At 43.5% G+C, this 23379-nt stretch overlaps 1 protein-coding gene across 1 annotated transcript in view; it reads right to left on the bottom strand.

Moving 5' to 3' along the window:
* The window catches only part of COL17A1 (collagen type XVII alpha 1 chain), a 75061-nt gene that overhangs the window by 19516 nt on the left and 32166 nt on the right, over window positions 1-23379 (bottom strand). The window contains 21 exon segments of the mRNA XM_081191997.1: window positions 3626-3661; window positions 4887-4967; window positions 5079-5114; window positions 6024-6059; window positions 11604-11630; window positions 12325-12396; window positions 12783-12818; window positions 13900-13950; window positions 13953-13961; window positions 14414-14449; window positions 14621-14656; window positions 15272-15325; window positions 15554-15589; window positions 16163-16225; window positions 17357-17461; window positions 17840-17893; window positions 18922-18939; window positions 19659-19688; window positions 20405-20599; window positions 21776-21925; window positions 23127-23171. Coding sequence (XP_081048123.1) covers window positions 3626-3661; window positions 4887-4967; window positions 5079-5114; window positions 6024-6059; window positions 11604-11630; window positions 12325-12396; window positions 12783-12818; window positions 13900-13950; window positions 13953-13961; window positions 14414-14449; window positions 14621-14656; window positions 15272-15325; window positions 15554-15589; window positions 16163-16225; window positions 17357-17461; window positions 17840-17893; window positions 18922-18939; window positions 19659-19688; window positions 20405-20599; window positions 21776-21925; window positions 23127-23171 — 1206 coding nt within the window.

Genomic DNA, 23379 nt, shown 5'->3' on the forward strand with positions numbered 1-23379 from the left:
ACATGTGGAAAACTACTCTGGGATGTGCACAGGTCTTATCTTCTGGGAAAGCTGCAAAACTGAAATACTATTTTGTCTACAGAGGTGTTTATATTAAAAGGAGATAATAGAATTTTCTATTGAAGAAAGGAAGGGACTGGACGTAAGTTTTTGTTCCTGAATAACAAACCTCTGTAGAGATACTAGACTTCGGAATAAGAACGTTTTAGCAGCTGAACAAGACAAGAAACCTGAGAAAGTAAGGAATAAAAAGAACAAAGGACCAACTACGACACGGAAAGAACAATGGGAGGAGCAACAAAGACCAAGGAAACTAAAGGCCTCTATTAGACTGGATTTTTGAAGTTAAACATCAATAAAACAAATAAATTTAAAGAAAACCGGCAAGGTGGAATGAGAAAAATTTGGCTGTGGACTTGAGATCTCCAGGCCGATAACATACAGACTGATGGACATGGGGAATTCAAACCGGGGAAGGGAGGGGGAATCTTGGAATCCAAAGGCTATGTAACCAACTTTTTGAATCTTCTTATATCTTTTATTTTCTATTTCTTTATATAACTTTGGTATCTTGATCTATCATGTTTTTTTTAAAAAAGGGGGAATTCGTGGAAGGAAATTGGGGCAGATCTTGGGGGAAAAATCTTTTTTCTATTTCTGTTAAAGATGAGGAGTGATGGTAAGATTGTATAAATTTAAATTGGCTAATGGGTTAAACATATTAGGTTTTAATTGGGAATGAGAGCTTGTGGAACCAACTTAGGGAAAGGGGAATACAGTCGGGAGGGGAAGGAGGGAGTCCTAGAAAGAAGGTTATGAAAGTAAGAATTTAAATTTGTCTTTCTTTTTCTTTCTTTTCTTTATCTTCTCTATTTTTCTTATTCTGTTATTATTGGAAATTTTAATAAATATGATTAAAACAAACAAACAAAAGCATTATGGCTGCTTGATGTGCTATAGGACTCCTGCATGGAAAATGATTCCTTGTAGGAAACAGCATAACACCCACCCACATATATTGGTCATATATATGCACCAACATATACCCATAGTGTTATCATCACCTTGGCTTTAATGCCTTGCATGTAGGAGATCTGTAATTTGTATTACCGTATTTTTCGCCCCATAAGACGCACTTTTTCCCCTCCAAAAATGAAGGGAAAATCTGGGTGCGTCTTATGGGGCGAATGCAGGCTTTCGCTGAAGCTTGAAGAGCGAGAGGGGTCGGTGCGCACCGACCCCTCTCGCTCTCCAGGCTTCAGGAAGATATCCGCCGCCCAAGCAGCCCTGTGGGAGGTCCCGCAGGGTTGCCTAGGCTGCGGATAGCAGCCTGCTTCTCGGAGCGTCGGGCGCCCTGAAGGCAGAGCGCCCGACGCTTCGGGAACCATTCCGCAGCCCAGGCAGCCCTGTGGGAGGTCCCGCAGGGTTGCCTAGGCTGCGGATAGCAGCCTGCTTCTCGGAGCGTCGGGCGCCCTGAAGGCAGAGCGCCCGACGCTTCGGGAACAATTCCGCCGCCCAGGCAGCCCTGTGGGAGGTCCCACAGGGCTGCCTAGGCTGCGGATAGCAGCCTGCTTCTCGCAGCGTCGAGCGCCCTGAAGGCAGAGCGCCCGACGCTTCGGGAACCATTCCGCAGCCCAGGCAGCCCTGTGGGAGGTCCCACAGGGCTGCCTAGGCTGCGGATAGCAGCCTGCTTCTCGGAGCGTCGGGCGCCCTGAAGGCAGAGCGCCCGACGCTTCGGGAACAATTCCGCAGCCCAGGCAGCCCTGTGGGAGGTCCCACAGGGTTGCCTAGGCTGCGGATAGCAGCCTGCTTCTCGGAGCGTCGGGCGCCCTGAAGGCAGGGTGCGCAAGGCTTGGGGCGGCAGCGGACTGCTTGCGCGCACCTAGAAGCTTGGGGCGGGCTGAGGTCAGCGCGCCCCAAGCTTCCGCATGCCGGCAAGCAGTCCGCTGCTGCCCCAAGCCTCCCGCACCCGGCAGGAGGTCCCGCCGGGTGCGGGAGGCTTGGGGCGGCAGCGGACTGCTTGCGCGCACCTAGAAGCTTGGGGCGTGCTGAGGTCAGCGCGCCCCAAGCTTCTGCATGCCGGCAAGCAGTCCGCTGCCGCCCCAAGCCTCCCGCACCCGGCATTAGGTCCCGCCGGGTGCGCAAGGCTTGGGGCGGCAGCGGACTGCTTGCCGGCATGCAGAAGCTTGGGGCGCGCTGACCTCAGCACGCCCCAAGCTTCTGGATTAGCGCAGGGGTCCGCTAGCCCTGGGAGAGGCGCCGGCTCTCCCACGCTAGCGGAGACCTTGCCGGCACGCAGAAGCTTGGGGCGCGCTGAGCTCCGTACGCCCCAAGCTCCTGGTGTAGCGCAGCGCACCTGGGGGGGAAATAAAAATTTTTTCCTTCATTTCCCCCCCTAAAATCTAGGTGCGTCTTATGGGCCGGTGCGTCTTATGGGGCGAAAAATACGGTACATAACAAAGTCCTTAGATAATCAATTTTCCTCACCACACAAATTAAACCAAAAATTTTGGAGGTAGTACCAAAAGAAAGAGGCAAAAAAAGAAAGCAAGAGATTGCACAAGACTTGTTTTTGGATTGTACTACTTGAGCTAATGTTGCTAATCTTCCAGTCTACTATACGCAGAGGAAAGGATCCTCTACAGTGGTACCTCGGGTTAAGTACTTAATTCGTTCCGTAGGTCCATACTTAACCTGAAACTGTTCTTAACCTGAAGCACCACTTTAGCTAATGGGGCCTCCTGCTGCCAGAGCACGCTTTCTGTTCTCTTCCTGAAGCAAAGTTCTTAACCTGAGGTAATATTTCTGGGTTAGTGGGGTCTGTAACCTGAAGCGTATGTAACCTGAAGCATATGTAACCTGAGGTACCACTGTACATGGCTTGTAGGTCATTCATACGCTGTGTCTGGAAATGTATCATTTGCCATCTACACTGTATTTATTTTCATTCATCCACCCCTTTCTCTGAAACTTACAGCAAATATTAAAACAGTAAAGCCTAGCAAACAGAAAAGAATGGAGGGGCAAAAAATGGTAACAATAAAACCCAACCATCTCTTTTTCCAGAGAGTCAATAAAACAATCATCAGCTCAGCAGGCCAAGCGCCTATCAGAAAATAAAGATCTTCACAAAATAGTGAAAAAACATCAGCAAGTGGGTGAAGCAGACCTCTCTGGGCCGGGTGTTTCAAAGCTCAGACCTGGCCCTGGAGAAGGCTCTCCCCCACATCTCCACCAAGCGCACCACAGATGTCAGGAAGACAGAAATTAGCAGGAAAGCTTATGGAAGCTGGTTGTCGAACAAAAACAATTACATCCCTGCCCAAAGGGTTTACAGTGTGAAAGAAGGAAACACAGCTTGATAGACAAGTAATAAGGATGGGAGGAAGTAGCAACGTGTGTAGCGGGGGGCGGGGGGGGGACAAGGCTAGGCTGGGGCAGAAAGACTATGGAGAAAAGCAGAGTTTCAGGGAGGAGGTGCTTTGCAGAGTTTCAGGGAGGTGACCTCCCTGAAACTTTCAGAAGAGGCTGAAAGAAGATGAGCTAAAGTGGAGCACAGGGAAAAACACAGGGACTGGAAAACAAAGGAAGGAATCCAAAGATGGAGTTGCACCGAATGTATTACCTTGAGATCCAGGAAGTCCAGCTGGGCCAATAGGACCTTAGGGGGAAAGAGGGGGGAAGTTAGATCACCTTAGTGGATAAAGCAACCTTAGTGGATGAAGCTCCTCTTGAGAAATGGAGCAGAAACTTACAAATAATACAACTGCCTGAAAGGCTGAGTTAAAATTTAAACAGATTTTGATAGCCGTTGGCATGGTACACAACTGTCAAGTGGGTGATAGCTTTGAAACAAATGATTTCTCCCATTGTCCTATTCTCTTTGTACTTCCCACCAAGACACCCTTTTGCACTCTGTGAGCATTCTCTGTTTCACTGAGTAGAGAAAACAGAAGGTACTTAAATGAAAAGGTCCTGGTAGGCAATTCCAGCTACAGCAGGTATGCTAGTTTGAGAAAGAAAGGAGTGTACTCTTCTCTAGAAAGGGATAGATTCCAGTTGGTGGATAAGTTTGGGGATCACTTCACACAAATGTGGATGCTATCGGGTGAAAACTTGTATTCCAATTCCATGTGTTTTTTTAAGCTACAGCGCAAGAAATAGCACTAAGCAGTGGCAAAACCATACATCACCAAGGCAAAAGGAATGCTAATACATAATAGTATTTGTGTGTGTGTGTTTCCTCTACAAGAGGTTCTCAAGTTATAAGCATCAGCCAGAAATCCAGTCCCATCACCAGCTTTTCAACACAACATTGGCCAGATAATGAGAGACAAGTAGGGAGCAAGTCTTTGCAGACAGCTGTAAAGGTCCATATTGAGAGGAATTACTGCAATGAAAGCAGAAAGATCTGTAAATTTCAGTTCTTTCTGTTTTTCATTTATCTATTCAAAATTTGGTTCTCAATATTTCTGCAGCAGTTTGAGAATTTTTTTAAAAAAATTCTCATAATTCTTCAGCAGTTTAGTGCAGATTACTCCTAACAAACAAATTTGCCGTTTTGACTAACATAAACATTTTTGCAAGCAATTTATCCTCATATAACATGTTTTATGTTAGGTATTTTCATGAATATATTGGTTGTTATGCAAACCTTTTAAAAATATATGCATTTTGTGAACATTAGGTGGTTGAAGAACTGCATCACAAAATTGAAAATTTCAAAGGATGGCTATGTCTTGGTTCTCATATTGTTTGGGAAAGCGTGTATTTGAAAAATTCAGCTTTAAATGTGAACCGAACAGATTTCTCCCTCATCCCTACATATGGAGAAATATTAAGAATAAAGCAAATGAAAAGGGCAAGGAATTAAAAAAGGTTCTCACCTGGAACACCTGGTGGGCCTTGAGGACCAACAGCCCCTGGTGGACCTGGAGGTCCTGGGACAGAAATAGTTGATGCACCATCTGAAACAGCAAAAAGTTCCACAAATCACTTTGTGAGGAAAGATTATGGCACCATGGCAGTATGACAATTATCAGGCATGGGACTTTTCCTGCTACAGCAGTGATACATACCTGAAGTAGTAACCCGGCCTGGTGCACCTGGTTCACCTGAGGAAACAGGAAAGGAAAGGGAAAGATGTTACCAGGGCTTCAATGAAAACAAGTTTATGACCCATGATATATCTGTGTCATTAAATACTTTGCCAAAATGATAATTATTATAGTAAGATTGGGAATTGCTGGTATAAGGGCACAAAAGTGGCTCTAATGGCAATTGCCCCAAATGATTGTCAGAATTAAGTGTATGCATCTGTTATCAGAAAAGACAGAGCTGCCTTATGTCCAAAATTTCCCAGACATAGTCAGGATTTGCCCTTCGGAAATAGCATCCTGGCGGAATTTCCAAAAATTGTTTAAAATGTCTGCGAAAACTTGGGTGCATTGTTGATGTTTGGCTCAACAACTTTTGTGTTTTTGTATCCGGATTTTCACTTTTTGAAATATGCAACCCTAGAAAAGGCCCTATGAGCAATCAGTAGTACTCCATATTTCTCATCATCCCTATCCAAAGCCAGAGGTTGTGAGACTTTTGTAGCTGACAGCAGAGAGTAGGGGCAATTATTTGCTTCTACTCCTCACCTTTTCCTGGTTCATATATTCAAGATGCATAGACCTATAATAGTAGTATGATGAGAAAGGGCATGAGTCCCTCTGTTTGGGCAGGTAATAGAGGCCTCCATATTAATACCATAACACCTAAGGTCCTGAACAGAATGATTTTCCACCTGTTTTTGTTTTGAGGAACAGGGAATCGCACAAACAGGAGCCTCTGTGTGATTAAGACAGGAAGTCACAGAGGGCAGAGTCCAGAGTGCAGGCTAACTGTGCAGCAGAGGGGTTCTTAGACAATCTGAGGGACTAAATAGCCTGGCTATTGCAGTGTTGCCCTGGTCTGAATGTATGAACAAGAGCATTTTCTATTGAAAACATGCACATCCAATATTCATCTCTACTCACCTTTAGCTCCTGGTCGGCCTGGATTGCCTGTGAGTCCTGCAGAGAGTTAAAAATGAAAATTCAGTATACAAAATACCATACATCACTGTGTGTGTGAGAATGCTATAATACTGGACCATAAAGAATTGTGTATTCAAAGTTCCTTCATTGCAAGGCATATCTCTCACACACATACCCTTCCCAGATATTGCAAAAGGCAGCCTGCTTTTGTTTCATTTTCATTTGTTTTCAAAGGACGCAGATTCTTTCATAAACATGCAAACACCTTTCTGTCCATCCATATCAGTCCCCCAATACTTGGAGTGCAATCTATACCCCCATTCTCAGATATTTTGAATGGATCATTTGGAATGCACCACTTGGTAGATGTAACCATTTGTTGTTGTTTAGTCGTGTCCGACTCTTCGTGACCCCATGGACCAGAGCACGCCAGGTAACCATAGGGCACCACAATTCAATAAGGATATTGACAAGCTGTAACGTGTGCAGAAAAGGGTGACCAAGATGATAAAGGGTCTGAAAACCAAGCCTTATGAGGAACGGCTGAGGGGATTGGGTATGTTTAGGAGAATGAGAGGAGATATGATAGCCATCTTCAAATATTGAAAGGCCTGTCATATGGAGGCTGGAGCAAGCTTGTTTCCTCCTGCTCCACAGGCTAGGACCCAAACCATTTGGATCAAGTTACAAGAAAGAAGATTCTGACTAAACATCAGGAAGAACTTTCTAACAGGAAGAGCTGTTCCACAGTGGAACACAGTCCTACTATCTTCCCTTGGAGGTTTTTAAGCAGAGGTTGGATGGCTATCTGTCACGTATAAATCTAGTTGAGATTCCTGTTACCATAAAGCACCAATGCTGCAGCAAGCAAAGGCTCCAGCAGCTCAGTCAGCTGCTTGTGGCTGGAAAGCCAGACAGGATGTTTGTGACTGTTGCCATGGGAACAAAGGGGCAGTCCAATCCGTACTGAGCACCGGATGTTAGCTCAGTGTGTGTGTCATATGACCCGTACTGGAAGTACATGGGTGGAGTTTCTTCTTGCTGTTGTCGAGTGCAGACGTGTTTCTCTGTACTGATATGAGAGACAGAAATAAAAGATGTAAATAGTTTTCTGTCTGCTTCTTTCCCCTCCTTGGGGGACACCAAAGGGGAGAGAGGGTGAACGGTGTGTTCCTCTCACACATCTGAGATGAATCGCCGGGACCTCGCCTGCTTATCAGCAGAGTGGAGACGCGGGGAGGTCGACGGGAATATCTGCCGGTGCCTACGCTGTGGCACATTCCTCTGACCCAGGCAGAATTCCAATAGTGGCAGCCTTCGGATGGTTGCTGTTTTCTTCGATCCATCGGACATCTGCATGAGAGGCTGGTGAATTGTCCTCCTCTGCTCCATGGAAGCCTGATGGGAGAGGCTGATTCTCTGCAGCCAGAAGCTGACCAGAAGAAGCTGACAGCCAAGCCGATGCTCAAGGTATGAGACTTTTAAGGGCTTAAGAGTGTGAATGCAGAATGATTTATTCTCTGCTTCACGGAGAGCGAGTGTGGGAAAGCAGCTCCAACTTAGAAGAGGCCTGCATACCAGGCATTTTTGTGGTTTCCTGTCCGAGGAAAGGAATGCGCTGTTGCTAAGCAACGTCCTTCAGAAGGCTGTGCCTCAGAGAGGAGAAATGGAAAGCTACTCGAGAGGGCTGGACAGTCAGACTATGCCTCAGAGAGGCGTAAACAAAGTTTTGTTATGACTAGGTCCTCACGAACTGCTGGAAGGGACTTTCCAACGCAGCCAGTGTCAGAGTTGCCAGGTGTCCAGAGAGTAAACAAGCCAGCTATTGGATTTTAGAGGCTTGTGTTTCAGAGTCAATGCAAGGACTCAAAATGGATGCCAAGAAGGGGGGAGGCTTGCCTTCTCCACCCCTCCTGACCAACAACAATTATTCATCTTGGTCTGTAAAGATGAAGGCCCTGCTGCAGAATCAGAGACTGTTTGGGGTGATTGAGAATCCCATCCCAGCAGCACCAACGCGTGCTTGGGAGTCACAGAATGTGAAGGCTAGGACTGCTATAATTCTGTGTGTCTCAGATGAGCAGCTTGTGCATATACAGCATTTGGAATTTGCGCAAGAGGTTTGGAACGCGCTGCGTACAACGCATCAGAGAGATGCTGGTTCTTCAGCGTTGCTGTATTTTGAGAAGTTGACCAATCTGAGATTAGCGCCTGATGGAAATGTTCAAGCGCACCTGACAGAAATGAAGTTCCTGCGTCAACAAATGGTGGAACGCAATTTCCGTCTACAGGAGGAAGTGTTTTGCTTCATGATGATAAACAGCCTGAACCGGACCTACAAGGTTGTTGCCAGTCAGCTTGGTTCCCTACCGGCGGCTCAGCAGCTAACCGCGGAAAGGGTGTGTGCTGTGGTCCTGAACGAACACGACAGACTTGCTGCACTGGAAGTGAAAGACAGAGGGAGGCAAGAACAGAGTTCAAATCTTCCCACTGCTGAATCTACTGGAGAGCATGCCATAGCATTGAGTGCCGTCCGATGCCACAATTGTGGACAGACTGGGCATCTACAGCGAAATTGTAGGAAGCCGCGACAGTCAAAAGGAGCCAAGAATAGCTCTACGAAGCCTGAGGCGTCAAGCAAAAGCCGTACCAACTGCCAGGTGAAACCTGCAAAGGTGATGATGGCGAAAGGAACCACGCCAGATGTTGGGAACGCATTTATAATCGATACCGGCACCACGAAGCATCTCTGCCCACACAGAGAACTGTTTTCGACGTTGAGGAAGCAAAGCTTCACTGTGAAACAAGCCAACGGTCAAGAACTGGAAGCGACCGGAATTGGAACTGTGTATCTTGAGAGTCTGAACTTGACTATAAGCGATGTTTACCTGGTTCCAGAACTGAAATTTAGTCTGCTGAGTGCTTCGCAGATTGCAAAGAAGGGACTAAAATTGTACTATGATGCTAAAAGATGCAAGATCTACAAAGATGGAGAACTGTTTCTTACTGCCAAAGAGAAAGATGGACTGTATTTGTTGACTTTTGATCAAAGTGATTACATGAAATGTAATACTTCTGATTCTAACGAAATTTCTCTTGCAGGTGTGACCAGTGTGAACACCAGGAAGGTGTCCAAGAAGGTCCACAGAGCTTTTCAGCGGGTGTATGCTGATGTGATTGGTCCTCTAGAACCATCTAGGGGCGGTGCAAAATATTACCTTGTGTGTGTTGATTGTTACACTAATTATTCTTGGGTTTATATGATGAAGAAACCGCAGGAAACTTTAGAAAAGTTTCAGGAGTTTTGTGACAAGGTTAAAAGTATGCATGATGCTAACATTGATTGTCTTTTCACAGATGACAAGCCAGTTTTTCTTTTACAGGATTTCCAGAGGTTCCTGGATGGAAAAGGGATAAGACACAAACTTGCTAGTTCCGAAGAAGCATGGAAGAAATGTGTCTGTGTTAGGGTGAACAAAGAATTGCAAAAGGGGATGCATGCGCAATTGCTGAGTTCACATTTGCCACATGAATATTGGGCCGAATCTCTAGCGTCCTATCTTCACGTGTGGTTGAGAAAAGTCTCAACAGAGTTGGGATGTTCTCCTTTTGAGAAGTTGTTTAATAGAAAACCTTCTGTTGCCTATTTTAAGGTTTTCGGGTCTCATGTGAGAACAGAAGCTCCAAGTGGGGTAAAGAATGCCAGAGGCATCTTTGTGGGTTATGAAAAAGGTCTCTATAGAGTAATTTTGTCTGAATCTGATCAGGTGATTCTCACAAAGTTTCTAGAGAGTGCTCCTGAACAGGAGAGAGTGATTGTTCACACTTTTTCCACAGATGATTCTGATGATGATGAGTTTGATCTTATGGAGTTCAGTGGTACTGATGATGATGACACTGATAGCTCAGACAGCTCAGTTGTCACAGTCATTGAGAGGAAATCTCAAATAATGACTAAACCCTCAGAAAAGGAGGATAAACCACTGATAAAGCTTAGTACTGGTTCTCCAGAGAGTTCAGAGGCTGAACCAGAAAGCAGGGAAGAGCAGCAGCTCTTACGTAGGTCTGAGAGAGCAACAAAGGGTGTACCACCCAAGAGGTATTCAAAGGAGTTTGCTAACCTTGCATATGTTGCTGTTGTAAACGATCAAGGACAGATTGAAGCTGTGTCTGAGTCAGAGACAAAGGCACAACAGAGAGTTGTTAACCAAGGAAATGCGAAGTCACACAACCAGAGAGGTACATTGGTTAAACCAGTGGCGGGTAGTTCCAAGGGTGGAACTGAAACAACAGGGGAGTGTTATAAGTATAACAACTGTTTGTTTTCTTCTCTGGATGACGCTTTGCTCGCAGCACGCATTGATACTTTAGGGGGAGTATGTTACCATAAAGCACCAATGCTGCAGCAAGCAAAGGCTCCAGCAGCTCAGTCAGCTGCTTGTGGCTGGAAAGCCAGACAGGATGTTTGTGACTGTTGCCATGGGAACAAAGGGGCAGTCCAATCCGTACTGAGCACCGGATGTTAGCTCAGTGTGTGTGTCATATGACCCGTACTGGAAGTACATGGGTGGAGTTTCTTCTTGCTGTTGTCGAGTGCAGACGTGTTTCTCTGTACTGATATGAGAGACAGAAATAAAAGATGTAAATAGTTTTCTGTCTGCTTCTTTCCCCTCCTTGGGGGACACCAAAGGGGAGAGAGGGTGAACGGTGTGTTCCTCTCACACATCTGAGATGAATCGCCGGGACCTCGCCTGCTTATCAGCAGAGTGGAGACGCGGGGAGGTCGACGGGAATATCTGCCGGTGCCTACGCTGTGGCACATTCCTCTGACCCAGGCAGAATTCCAACAATTCCTGCATTGCAGTATGTTGGACTAGATGATCCTCAGGATCCCTCCCAACTCTACAATTCTATGAGATGCAGTTGCTTGCTTGCATATTAATGCCATTTATATTCTGCTTTTAGGGCATAGCCCTCACAAGGCAATGTACAACTAAAGAAGATCCAATTAAGATAACATGCAAAGGTAACCTCTAATTATGTGGTAATCCCAGAATTACCAGGCTCACCACTTATCTAAATTTCCATAGCCAGGTATGACAGGAGACCAGTTCTCCATGTGGTTACATCTGCCACACTGTAAATGACAACTGTGCATTAAGTAGTTATTGTTTCCCACTAAAATGAACCTTCATTATCTGCTGCACCAAATTCAGCATTTTTCAGTGTTTAAAAGGGTAAAGGTACCCCTCACTTAAGAGGCCGGGGGCCAGCACTGTCCGCAGACACTTCCGGGTCACATGGCCAGCGTGACAAGCTGCATCTGGCGAGCCAGCGCAGCACACGGAAACGCCGTTTACCTTCCCGCTAGTAAGCGGTCCCTATTTATCGACTTGCACCCGGGGGTGCTTTCGAACTGCTAGGTTGGCAGGTGCTGGGACCGAACGACAGGAGCGCACCCCGCCGTGGGGATTCGAACCGCCGACCTGACGATCGGCAAGTCCTAGGCGCTACCCGCGTCCCTTTTCAGTGTTTAGTAGGTACTTAATGCTGATCTCTTTCCATACACAGTGTATTTACCTGGTGGTCCTTGAAGTCCTGTGAGACCTAGGAAAACAATAGCAAACATTTGAAGAGGTTCAGAATTTACAACCATGGTCTTTAGTTTCAGCAAGTAAGAACCTGGCCTTTTCAGGTGATTCAACAGCATCCCAAATGGAAGCCACTGCTGCCTAGTCCTTTTCAGTACTTCTGTGATCAGCCCTTGCCTTTCTTGCACCTACTTGCTTAACTCTTCCTTCATGTGTTTGTCATGTTTAGCCTCGGTACCTGCAATGTCCTTCTTTTTCATTTTGCTGATATAGAAGTTCTTTACACATCCCCCCCTCTTTTCTGCCACCATAATGGTACAGTTCCCTTTCCTAAGTCTCTATGCTGAATATGAACCAGCTTGCAAACAGTCTCCTCAGTGAATGATGACTTTGGGCAAAATGAATATACGAATGAATTAAGATTATCCTCCTATCCCAAAACTACCTCCAGGATTTTCACTTTCCCTCATGGGAACCAAGCTACTTGCTTTCCCCTTCTCAATCTTTTTTGCCTCCCTGCTCCTCTTCCTATGGGGAACCTGATGTTCCTTCAAGGCTAAGGCTAAGTCCTGGTGTTCCACCTCTGCTCCTCAATTTGAAGAGAACGTTTCAGTGGCAAAGGGCAGTCTCCACATGAAAACAAGAACACCTGCCAGAGGCTGTTCATTTGCTTAACAACCAATAAATGTGTTTGGTTTCACTATTATTACCTGGTTGCCCTGCATCTCCAGGAGGTCCTGGTGGGCCTCGTGGGCCTGGCAATCCCATAAGACCTTGCTCTCCTAGGAAATAATGAAGATGTTTGGAGAATTAGTATTTTCATTTTATGCAACAGCAATGTTCACTGAAATTCAGAGCTACTCAGACCAATGGAACTGTACTATTATTTCATTTGTTTACTCGTTTTATTTCTGAATTGCTTGCTATGAAACATTAAGGTGATACACTGATAAAAACAAAACTATAACCAACCAAGTGTGCAATGCTATATTCGAGATCTGCAAGCTAAGTGCCATGGGATTTGGTAGAAGCTCTTGCTATGCAAGATATACTACCATCATAAAAAATTATGGTGGTAGAACATTGTAAATCTATGTCCAGACCCATTTGGTGTTTTTTTTTTCATGTTTTTCTCTATAATTAAAATAAAAAGAAAGCAACCATCTACCTCTGGAGCCTTGCCGTCCATCTGGTCCTGGTGGACCTATACAGACAAAAGAGTTAGTTAGTTATATCATAGAATCATATATATTTGTTACTTAACACAAAGCCATACAGAGGAAGATAGCTAATTGTTTAAAGTTCAAGTACATTTGGCTGAAGGTATATTTGTATAATGTACATCATATACTAGTAGCTGCATTCCTCGCAATGTTCAGGAATTGTATGAAATCTGAAAATCAGTGCCATTTTTAAAGTTTCAGCCTACCACCTTGATTCAAAATGGCATCCAATTATATCCAAACATAGAAGAAAACCTGCTCCTTGACCTCAGGAATGATCATGCAAAATTTTACTATAATATCTTAAGAAGTGTTCAACTGCATAATGAACAGATGCACAACTTTCAAAAATACATAGTACATAAGTGAACAGGTATTGTGCTGGTGCACAGTGCTTAAAAGTGCCCATGGCACTCACCCCAAATTTCTACTGCCGCTTCACTGTGAATAAATCAAGCCAGAACCCCGCAAGTGGTAGCCACAGTTGGTTATTGAATTACTACTTAGGATTTGTTTGAGGAAAACAAACCACAAACCTGGATTCAGACTGCATGACAAACTAGACTCTGGCTTATTTCAATCCAATGCAGCAGCAGCAGCAGCAAGAGCAGGGGAGCAGCACCAAGATAACTTTTGAACAGCATACAACAGCACACTGCTCATTCAAATAAACCATGGTTTACTGTGGCATGGTGAACTGGGCCAATATAATCTTATCAATGATCAAGTGTACAGAAGACCGGAATACATGTTCATATCCATACTAGCCTTCACTAAGTGGCACAAAGAGATCATTCACACATGACTTAAAACATGCACATATGCCAGTCACACCTCTTGCATCCCCCAACAGCGAGGAACATAGAATCACGGAATTGTAGAGTTGGAAGGGACCCTACACTGAACTGTGTTAAAAAAAATGCTTTCTGTCTTTTGAAGGCAGCTAAATTTCAGTCCCTCAGATTGACTTTTATTCTGAATCTTATGATCCAAGAGTCCTAGAGACAGTGGTTTGAAGTAGATTATCTTCCAGAAAGGTCAATATTAAATATTTTCACTCACCTACTGATCCTTTAGCTCCTGCTTCACCTGGAGGTCCAGGTAGTCCCCGGAACCTGGTTCACCTGCAAATCAAACAGGAATGGCTTAGAATGATGTGCACAGTTCTGCTTTAATGGGTTGCTGCTGGTATAAGAACCAAAGAGGTGAACTATGTAACCGTCTTCAATATCAGATTAAAATACAACATGCAATTCTTGCAGGTGCTTCTCTTGAGATCACGTCAGAGCATCAAGACCTGGGTGAGAACCAGTGGCCAAGTCTTAGTGCCTGTCATAAGCTCCCAGTCTGAACTGCTTCATCGCTGATGCTCCCAGAAAAAACCTTCCTGATCTTTCAGGTTTTCTACCTTTTGAATGGAGGGAGCCCATGGTTCTCCTTAGAACTAGGGGAAAGCCCTTCACTTCCTGCCTGTCCTCAAGGATGACAACCTTCCAGGCACACCTCTTAGTCATCATGGGCAAGCATGGATGCTCATGTGATGTCCTTTCAAAATCCTTGATAATTTACTACATACCTGTAAGACCACGGGGTCCTTTTTCCCCTTGATCTCCTAAAAGGAAAACACAAAAAGAAAAGTTGATATTATGCAATTAATTCACACTGAAACTTCCCCATCAAAGCAAAAAACATATTAATGGCAAACATATAAGGAACACCCCAGTGACTGGGGAAATAGGAGTCTGATAGCTATTGAGGAATCACATATTATTATCCAACATACCTTTGGTTCCAGGTGCTCCTGGGGTTCCTCTTTCACCTAAAAACACACAGACACAATGGAATTGGGGCAAAAAGATTGGATAGTAAAATCATTCATCCATATTGGACTGAAAGGAACAGTTAAGGTAGGACATCTGTCAAACTCCTAAGGGAAGATTCTACACACCCCAAATATCTTTAATGCTCAATGTAATCTGGATTAGACTGCCTTGTCTTTATTCATTTTATGAAATCCACTCTGGGAGCTTTTTTAGGTAAGGAGAGGGGTAAATAAATAAATGATATCCAAAGGCCTTTTCCCAATGATATCCAAATGATATCCAAAGGCCTTTTACCAACACATGTCAATTCACTAGCAAATTAAAAAATACACACAGTTTTGAACATGGCACTCTCTCTTTCTCTTCTTTATTTTTCCATGAACACATGCATGCACCCACTTTTTAAAACTGTTACCCTCACCATTTAAATTGCTTATATTCTTCATTTTATTATTTAATTTCAGTCAAGAGGTGCTCCCACGTCCTCCTTGGGATAGGGATTCAACTATATGCTATAGGTACTTAATAGATAGTGGCAGAAAAGAACCATATATTATTTTCTCTCCTATAATTTGAAACAGATAAGTTGGGCTCTGGGCGCTGATTCATACCTTTACCACCTGGGATACCAGCTTCACCTCTAAATCCTTGAAGCCCAGGAGGACCTAAAAAGAAAAGTAAAATCAGTAAGGGTCAAGCACATAATATATGAAGTTTCTGAAAAGCAGAAAATTGAGTGGATGACATATTTTATTTGTAGCTCTCTCTTTTCTTTTTTCTTTTGTATAGTTTTACTACTTTTCAGCCAGGAGAAGCAATATACCAGATGCTGCCAGTTACAGTACCTGGGTTTACTATATTTTACAACTACATAATGAGAACATGATACTTACCAGGAGGACCATGGGGACCTGGTGAACCCATCATACCTAGAAGAGGAAACATTGCAGCTGCTCAGGAATTATGTGATTTAAAGATGAACAAATAGTACATTTGCAATCTCATGAACGCAACTTTTTGTAGCACCAAGACAACATGGTTGGCATGAAAAATGCCGGCCTGTATTTCCCCCCATTTAATCTGGATTTACCATTTATAGGTAAAGAAACCAGTTGCCAACAGCATGTTTGCAACATCTGAACAACCTGTTTTCAATATTAGATGCATCTAGAAGTACCCTTAGCCTACACTACGGTCTAGGATAAAAATAGATTTCTTTTAAAAACACATCAATGACCATACAGAGAATTTGTGTATGTAAATACAACAACAGAGGATAACTAAGAACTACTCCATTGTATTCTAAAATATACACCCAGTTTATTCTGAATAGCCTCAAATATTTCCTTCATCACAATAAAGCCAAGGGGTAAAAAAGCGAAGTACTATTAATGCGTTCAGCCTCACTGTTGCAACTCATGTTTCCTTCATAGATAACTGTTGAGCTTTTTTATTTGTGTGTTTTTTATTTGTTGTTTTTCCTTGCTAGGGACTAAATTTACCTTTGAGACCAACAGAACCTGGGGCACCGGGGGGACCTTGAGGTCCTGGTTCGCCAGGAGTACCTGCAGAGTAAAATGTGAGAGAAATCCATTAAGTAACCTACTGAAGCCTAATTCTTTCTGTCATGTTTCTCCTTGGTTTCATGGCCCTGAACCAAGAAGACCAACTACACAGCACTGACGTTTGTTATTATGTTCAGCCTTAGAAGGAAAATGCTTCTCTTCCTGACCCTGTTGATGCCGATGTGGTTGGTGGGGTTGGTTACATAGTCTATGAGGTAGTCAGGTGACCCCATTCAGAATATAAGGTTACAGTTAGGTAGTGTTTGGGGGGCAGCAGCTGAGTAGTGTTTTCCAAGCCTCTCTTTCGTCACCTCACCCCTAAACACCATGAGCAGAGAGACACATTCTGTAGGAACCAGAGTTCTATGGGCACAGATAAGGTATTGTTTTCCCTGCCACAAAACAAACTCCCATTGTAGTTTCATTGAATCCCATTACTCATATGAATGACTAAGGGCTGGTAGCCCCATTTACTTGGCATCTGAGGGGCATGCAGTTATGGTCCCCAGCCCTGTTTGTATCGCTGATTAATGAGTAATTAAAGTACAATAGACAGTACATTACTGGGAAACAAACTCATCTCTCAGCCCAACCTTTCTTACATTTATGTCATTCGGAAAAATACCAGACTGTTACTGCCTTTTCCACAACAGTATTGCTGCCATTTTATGCAACTGTTGAAACTATCCAAGCATAGCTTATGACACAGTTATTGTCATACCCATGCACAATATTAAGGCAGTGTTTTTCAAACTATGGGATTCCTAGGAATTTTATCTGGGTAAGTTCCCCTGAAAGGCAACTTGACCATTACTACAGAACTTCCCCAGCAATATATAGTAGACACAGGGGTGTCAAGTGTTTTTTGGGGTTGGTGTGGGGCAACAGAGCTCCAAAAGTCCTAGTCATTGCCAAGTATCACATCCTTTGCAATGCACAGGATTTCCTGTCAGACATTCTTTGGTAGACAAGCTGAAGTAGCAAGTGTAGCTTGAAAGCAGAAGTTTGAAAGCCACTGTCATAAGAAAAACATCTATTAAGAGGGCCTCCCTTCCCACAATAATTTTGTAATATTCACAGAAGTGATCAACAGTGTTAGGTGGGAAAGCAAGACACAAAAGTATTGTTTACCTCTGTCACCTTTCTGTCCAAATCCAGGTGGACCAGGCTCTCCACGAGGTCCAGGAGGTCCCTCTCGCCCTCTTTGTCCCATGGGACCCTCCATGCCAGTTTCACCTGAGGAGAACCAGTACCTTAGAATCCAGGTCCCAACATATGCCACATCCTACTCAGTTGAGCTAAAAAATTCCCCTGTGTCAGTAGCTGCTGCCCGCTGCCCCATGTGCTGAGCCATTTCTCTGCAGCTTCTCAGGAAAATATCAGGAACTGCTGGATGCTACCTAATAAGGCAAGCAGTGTCACTGACTTCTCGGGAAAGAACCTTCCAGACTGACTTGGCCATTGGCTCCTCCTGGGCTGGATGTATAAGAGGGCTTCCTGTCACAGTTGAAGCTTTGCTTGAGCAACAAGGTCTACCTGAGATCTAGTGTTTCTGGCCCTGCATTCTGGCTTGCACTCTGACTCAAATTGCTCATTATTCTTTGATCTGCTTACCCATGCTGCCTTTCTGTCCTTTTGGCCCCTCACGCCCAGGGATGCCAGGAATACCTGTTAAAACGACATTATTTTTCTTTTTATAAAATGAAACAAATGATATTAAAAAGAGCTATGCCCTGCTACTTTGTGACATGCAGGGAAATGTAGAGAAGCTGAAATGAAATCAGCATTAATATCTGAATTCAAGTTTTGATTGTTGCTTCAAATTTAACATTTTCAATGAACTGTGGCAATAACCAGATGAGTTGGTCTGAAACAGCATCAGTTTAAGGGCAAGTTTAAAAAAATAAGAATGTGGGGATCAAACACTGAGTTCTACTATGGCAAACCACTCCCAGATTTGATTTAAAATGAAGTCTAGTATCATATATTAAATTTTCAGTATTTGAGTTCTACAGTTCTGCCTACTCCCCTGCAGAGACCAATCTGTCCTTAGTGAAGGAATCTGTCAGTAATCGCTCTTTTTCCCCATCTCGTCTTCCAATGAGTATCATCTAATACAAAGGCAATCTAAGTGCCTTACTGCAAATTGCTGCAAGTCAACTTGAAGGTACCTCTCATTGTGCTTCTGATGTTCAGACTTGACAAAACAGATCAAGTTGCATAATACGGGTGCAGCAACTGATCACAGTGGGAAGCAGAGAAAATGAACAAGGTGTTCTGTGGTAACAGCTGATATTCTCCTCCCCACTAATTTTAAGCACCCTACCTGCAAAATCCAAATTTCTCTTCTCTTTTTCAGTGCACTTATATATAACTAGCACTCCAATAATATAAGAATTTCTGAACTCTTTACATCTCAGATAGTACCACAATTGTTAGGCAGGTGTGCCCAATGCTAATCTCTTCCTTAACAACAATTGTTGCTTGATATCAGACGCTAAACAATTCAGCATTTAGACTATTGATTCCCGCCCCCATTTCACATAATGATGGCATAATTAGAGCACCTGTACAGGTTTATTGTCCTGATTCCTAGTGGCCATGGAAGCTCCATTGCACACACATGCTCACACACAAAGAAAAGTTACTCCAAATAAGTTGTCATAGCACACAGGAACTGAGAATCGTAAACTCACCTGGGGTGCCCATATCGCCTAAGACAGAACAAAAGGGACAGAAATGCATTAGTTGTGGGATCAAAACAAGGCTTTGCTCATTTTATCAACCTCTCTCTAATTACTGTCACACATGGGGGTAGTTCTGGGAGATCATAAAAGACAGTGTCAAGGCCATCTCTAGGTCAATCAGCTCTTCAGCTCAGCTGAACCAATTTACCCCTTACACCTTTCTCTGTATTTCTTTGGAATAATTTTTTCCTGTGAATTCTATAAATTTTAAACAAATTGGCTTGTGTCTAATGCTGCCATTCATCTCATGCAGCAGACTTCCCCTAGCACAACAAAACTTTCCCATTCTCCCCTCTCCCCTGCAGCCCCTTAAAAATGAGCACCCTCAAAATCTGCTCGAGGTCGGGGGATTCTCTGGAACAGATTTTGTGCGGAGCACAGGGAGAGGAAGGGAAGGGGATGTCCCACTGCACTAGTAGAACATTGCTTACGTAGTGTTGTATGTAATCCATTTAAACCAGTTTGAAACTGGTTTGAAAGTGGTTTATCTATCATGGCTTCCCATGGAGAATCACAAGAAAGGTAGTACTTTAACTTTCTCATAGAACCCCATTCTGGGTTGAGAATCATAATTATCGGGGCAGACAAAACCCATCCTAAACACTTGTTCATTTCTATGACATGCATTGCTGAAAGTAAGAGAGATCCCTAATACATATCAAAACAGAGATGCAGCACACAGGTACCTTTTTGTCCTGGTTCTCCTTGGAAATAACCTGCAAAGGAAACAAAATGCTAGTCATATTTCTGTTGTGCAAATGACCCAAAACTACTTCTGGCTTAATATAACAACAGAAAGGCAGTGCAATTAAGTGGAATGTATGTGCAGTTTGGAAACCAGATGCATTTTGTCCTGGAACCCTTTCAGTTGGCTATGGATCTTCTTTAGACTACTTGCCCATTATCACAAAATTAGGCTGCATAGTGTCATCCAGTTTGAAATCTCTTAGAATTTTTAAAGCCAGGGAGTAAACATGGCATCCTGGAGGTGTGCCAATGGCAGACTAATTTGCTCCTAATTTTCCCAGCATCATGTCGCTTGATACAGCAGCTTTCTCAAATATAAGGATCCTCAGTACTGGAGGAAAGGAATGAATGCTCCACCCTCTAGACATCTGGGTATGGCATTATTCCAGATAACCTCCAGAATTACACTTCATTCATGGATGAAGTGTATTCTAATCCATTAAAACTTACACCAGAAAAAGTGTTAGTCTTTAATTTTAGTTTAGTTTAGTCTTTTGCTTTATACAAATATACAGATTGGTTTGGACTGACCTCAAGGTCCACATAATTCAATTATGCTCCATTCCCTCCCTCCAGTTTAATTGTGTTATAGGAAATTTAGGAGGGTAGCTAAAGAACACTACACATTTTCTGGCAAATACATTGCTTCATTTCCTGTCCTTGTGGAATTTTGTGGCCTCCTCACCTTTGCTTCGTTCCACATCCAGCCTCTTCTTCATTAAAAACCACAATTGATCGTCACTAATATCACCCTGTACTGCTTTATATCTCTCGGAATGTACAGCATGTACATTTTCAACTGTGTTGGGTTGAACCTGCCAGCGGCTGGCTTGGGATTCAAGGATCTCCACCCGGGATCTCAGCTTCTTCACTTCTTCCGCTGAAAGAAGTTAAAACAAAGAATTAGCTGATCATTGGTTTTACTATTTGCATGTGTGAATACAACTTTAGTCCCCGCTCCGTGCCTCCATTCTGCTTTTCCAGAACTGAGATGAAACTTAGGGGTCCTCCAGACTGCTGTTTTATCGCAGGTGTGTTCTTCAACATGTTCTTTATTCAAAAATGGTACATTACTGGTGGATTTATTCTGCTTTTACTTGCACTGTGAAGTGTCCCCAATGCTACTATATTAGCACTATCCAGAGGAACTATAGAACAACAAAAACAGACCAAAAACAACAAACCCAGACCATTTGTGATAGAAAAAGTTATAGGGTTTCACCAGGAAGTTTGGGATATGCACTGATTGGAAGTGAAGCAATGTGACTGCCCCCACGTTTTTGCAGATACAAACAGTATTGAAAGTGAGGTTGTGTGTGACTGCCCCAATACCATAATAATCACAAATAGTTATGAATGTGGAGAACTTACTGAATAGGGTGGCCTAGGTGTGTGGGGAGTGCAACAGAAAACCTTCTTGAATTGTGGGAAATTTAACAATTCTGAGAGCTTCTTCCAAAGGAGTGAACAGTGGATTCTCAGAGGATGTATGTGTGATATATATATCAGCTGGTAGAGCATGAGACTCTTAATCTCAGGGTTGTGGGTTCAAGCCCCATGTTAGTTATACATACCCAGAGCATTTTACCTAGGAAATTCTATATCATCATATGACTGGCCAAACAACTCAGATTGGTCAGTTCTCTAACCAAAGTCAAAATATGTAATTAAGTTGAATTGTTCCTTTTCAGTGAAGGCGTCCTTCCTGCATTGCTCATGGGGAGAAAAACAGAATGGCACTTGGGCTTCCCAGGTTCTTCACAGAGAACTTTGCCTAGATCCCTCCACCTCAGTCCTAAATAATTTAAGACCATGCTCTCATCATAATCAATGGCCCCATGTTTGTTTTGATTGCTCAGTAGTAGTTGGTACAGAGTACTACTTGTGGGCTTCTTGCAGACTTCCCATAGGCACCTGGTTGGCCACTGTGACTACAGGATGCTGGATTAGATTGGCCTTTAGCCTGATCCTGTTGGTCTCCTCTTGTGTTGTTACTAAGCCATCCCCTTCCTTAGGTGCAACCCATCACTTCTCCTGTTCACTTGTAATAACTTACCCAGAGCAATAAGCCCAAAGAGTAGACCAAGGAGAAGCAGCCAGGCTAGCAGCAAGCCTAAGAGCCACTTCCACCAGCTGCAACAGGAGGCACAGGGGCACCAGGCTGGAGCAGCTCCTGCTCCACCACATCCATCATCACCTCGGATTTCTATAGAGAGCAGAGACATAACAGTAAAAGCAGGTTAGACAAGAGTATGTGGCTCCACAAAGGTGTAGGCTGGAAAACGTTCCAAGGTGTCCCACACAAATGTTTGTCAAGATTCTCTTACTTACTGCCTTCCATTTAATGATTATTAACCAAATTTATAAACTGGCCTTCATCACATAGAAATTGCATAGCACTTTCCACCACACACACACACACACACACACACACACACACACACACACATATTTGAAGTTTTCTCCATAATGGCTTCATTTGGGAATCATGACAAACCATATAATGACTGGGATGAGCTGAGCTCCCTTTGGTTCATGAACTCCCCACTATTCCTTTCTCCCCCAGTACAGCTTTAATTAATCACATTTAGCTACCTCCTAAACTTAACTATGGGTTTCTGAAACAAGCCAGCTTCAAAACTGCAGTAGTGTGAAGATGGCTTCTTTCAAACAAGCCATAGTTAGGATTAACCATAGTTTGTGGGGCTTGAACAATGTGTCACACTGTAGTTATTTTTAAAAATGGAAGCAAATGCTTCCAAACTTCTCCTGTGCCTATGAAAGGCAAAGGGCACACCAAGTAGTGTGAGGTTACTGCTCATTCCCACCATGGATCAGTTATGGTTCATCATGATGTCTGAAAACAGCCATTATATTTATCTTTCTTTAAATGTAACATCCCAAACTTGGTGAGGGTTTGTGTCATGAAGTGATTAAAATCACAAGCAACGAACCAGAAGTCCCCAGTTTAAGTCTCTGCCAAAATCAATGGGAGTAAGAAAGATTTTAAAGCTTGACAAAAGATTTCAAATAGCGTTACACTTCCTCTGGGGAAACTCTCTAGCAACTGAAGCAAGGGAGACATCTGGGATTGATATTCTGGACTCAGTAAAAGTACATGAAAACACTAAGTGAGCTCTTGTGCAGCTTCTGTTCGCTTGTGAGGCATAGACAGGAGAACTCCCTGGTGGGTTGTGATTGCAAGTTGCAATCCCCAGTAGACTGGAACATTTCTACTGGAGTGTCATTGACTTTAGTTGGCATGTTAAGGAACATTTGAGCTTTGGGTTGTAGCTCTGTTGTGCCTCTGCATATCAGCTGTTAACAGGGCTGCATTTTACCTAGTGACATTTTAAAGCTATAATCACTATAAAATGTTGCTTCCCTTCTAAGGCAGACACACTCACCTGCATAAGTAGCTTTGTCCTTTGTTGAAATAGATCTTAGTCCTCCTATTAGAAAAACAAGAACAAATGCTAAATAGTCTTCCTACATGCAGCCACACTATTTCTAAATGAAATTCAAGCCACGGCAACAGCTGCCAATCCAAACAAGGATCTTGAGAAAAACAGTTGCAGTGTAGCTTCACTGATCAGATAATAGGGCCACAATTTTGCAATTTTCATCATTAAGGGTGGTAAGTATTAGACAGGTTTCTGC

Source organism: Podarcis bocagei (genome assembly GCF_964188305.1).
Source record: "Podarcis bocagei genome assembly, chromosome: 4".
NCBI lineage: Eukaryota > Metazoa > Chordata > Lepidosauria > Squamata > Lacertidae > Podarcis > Podarcis bocagei.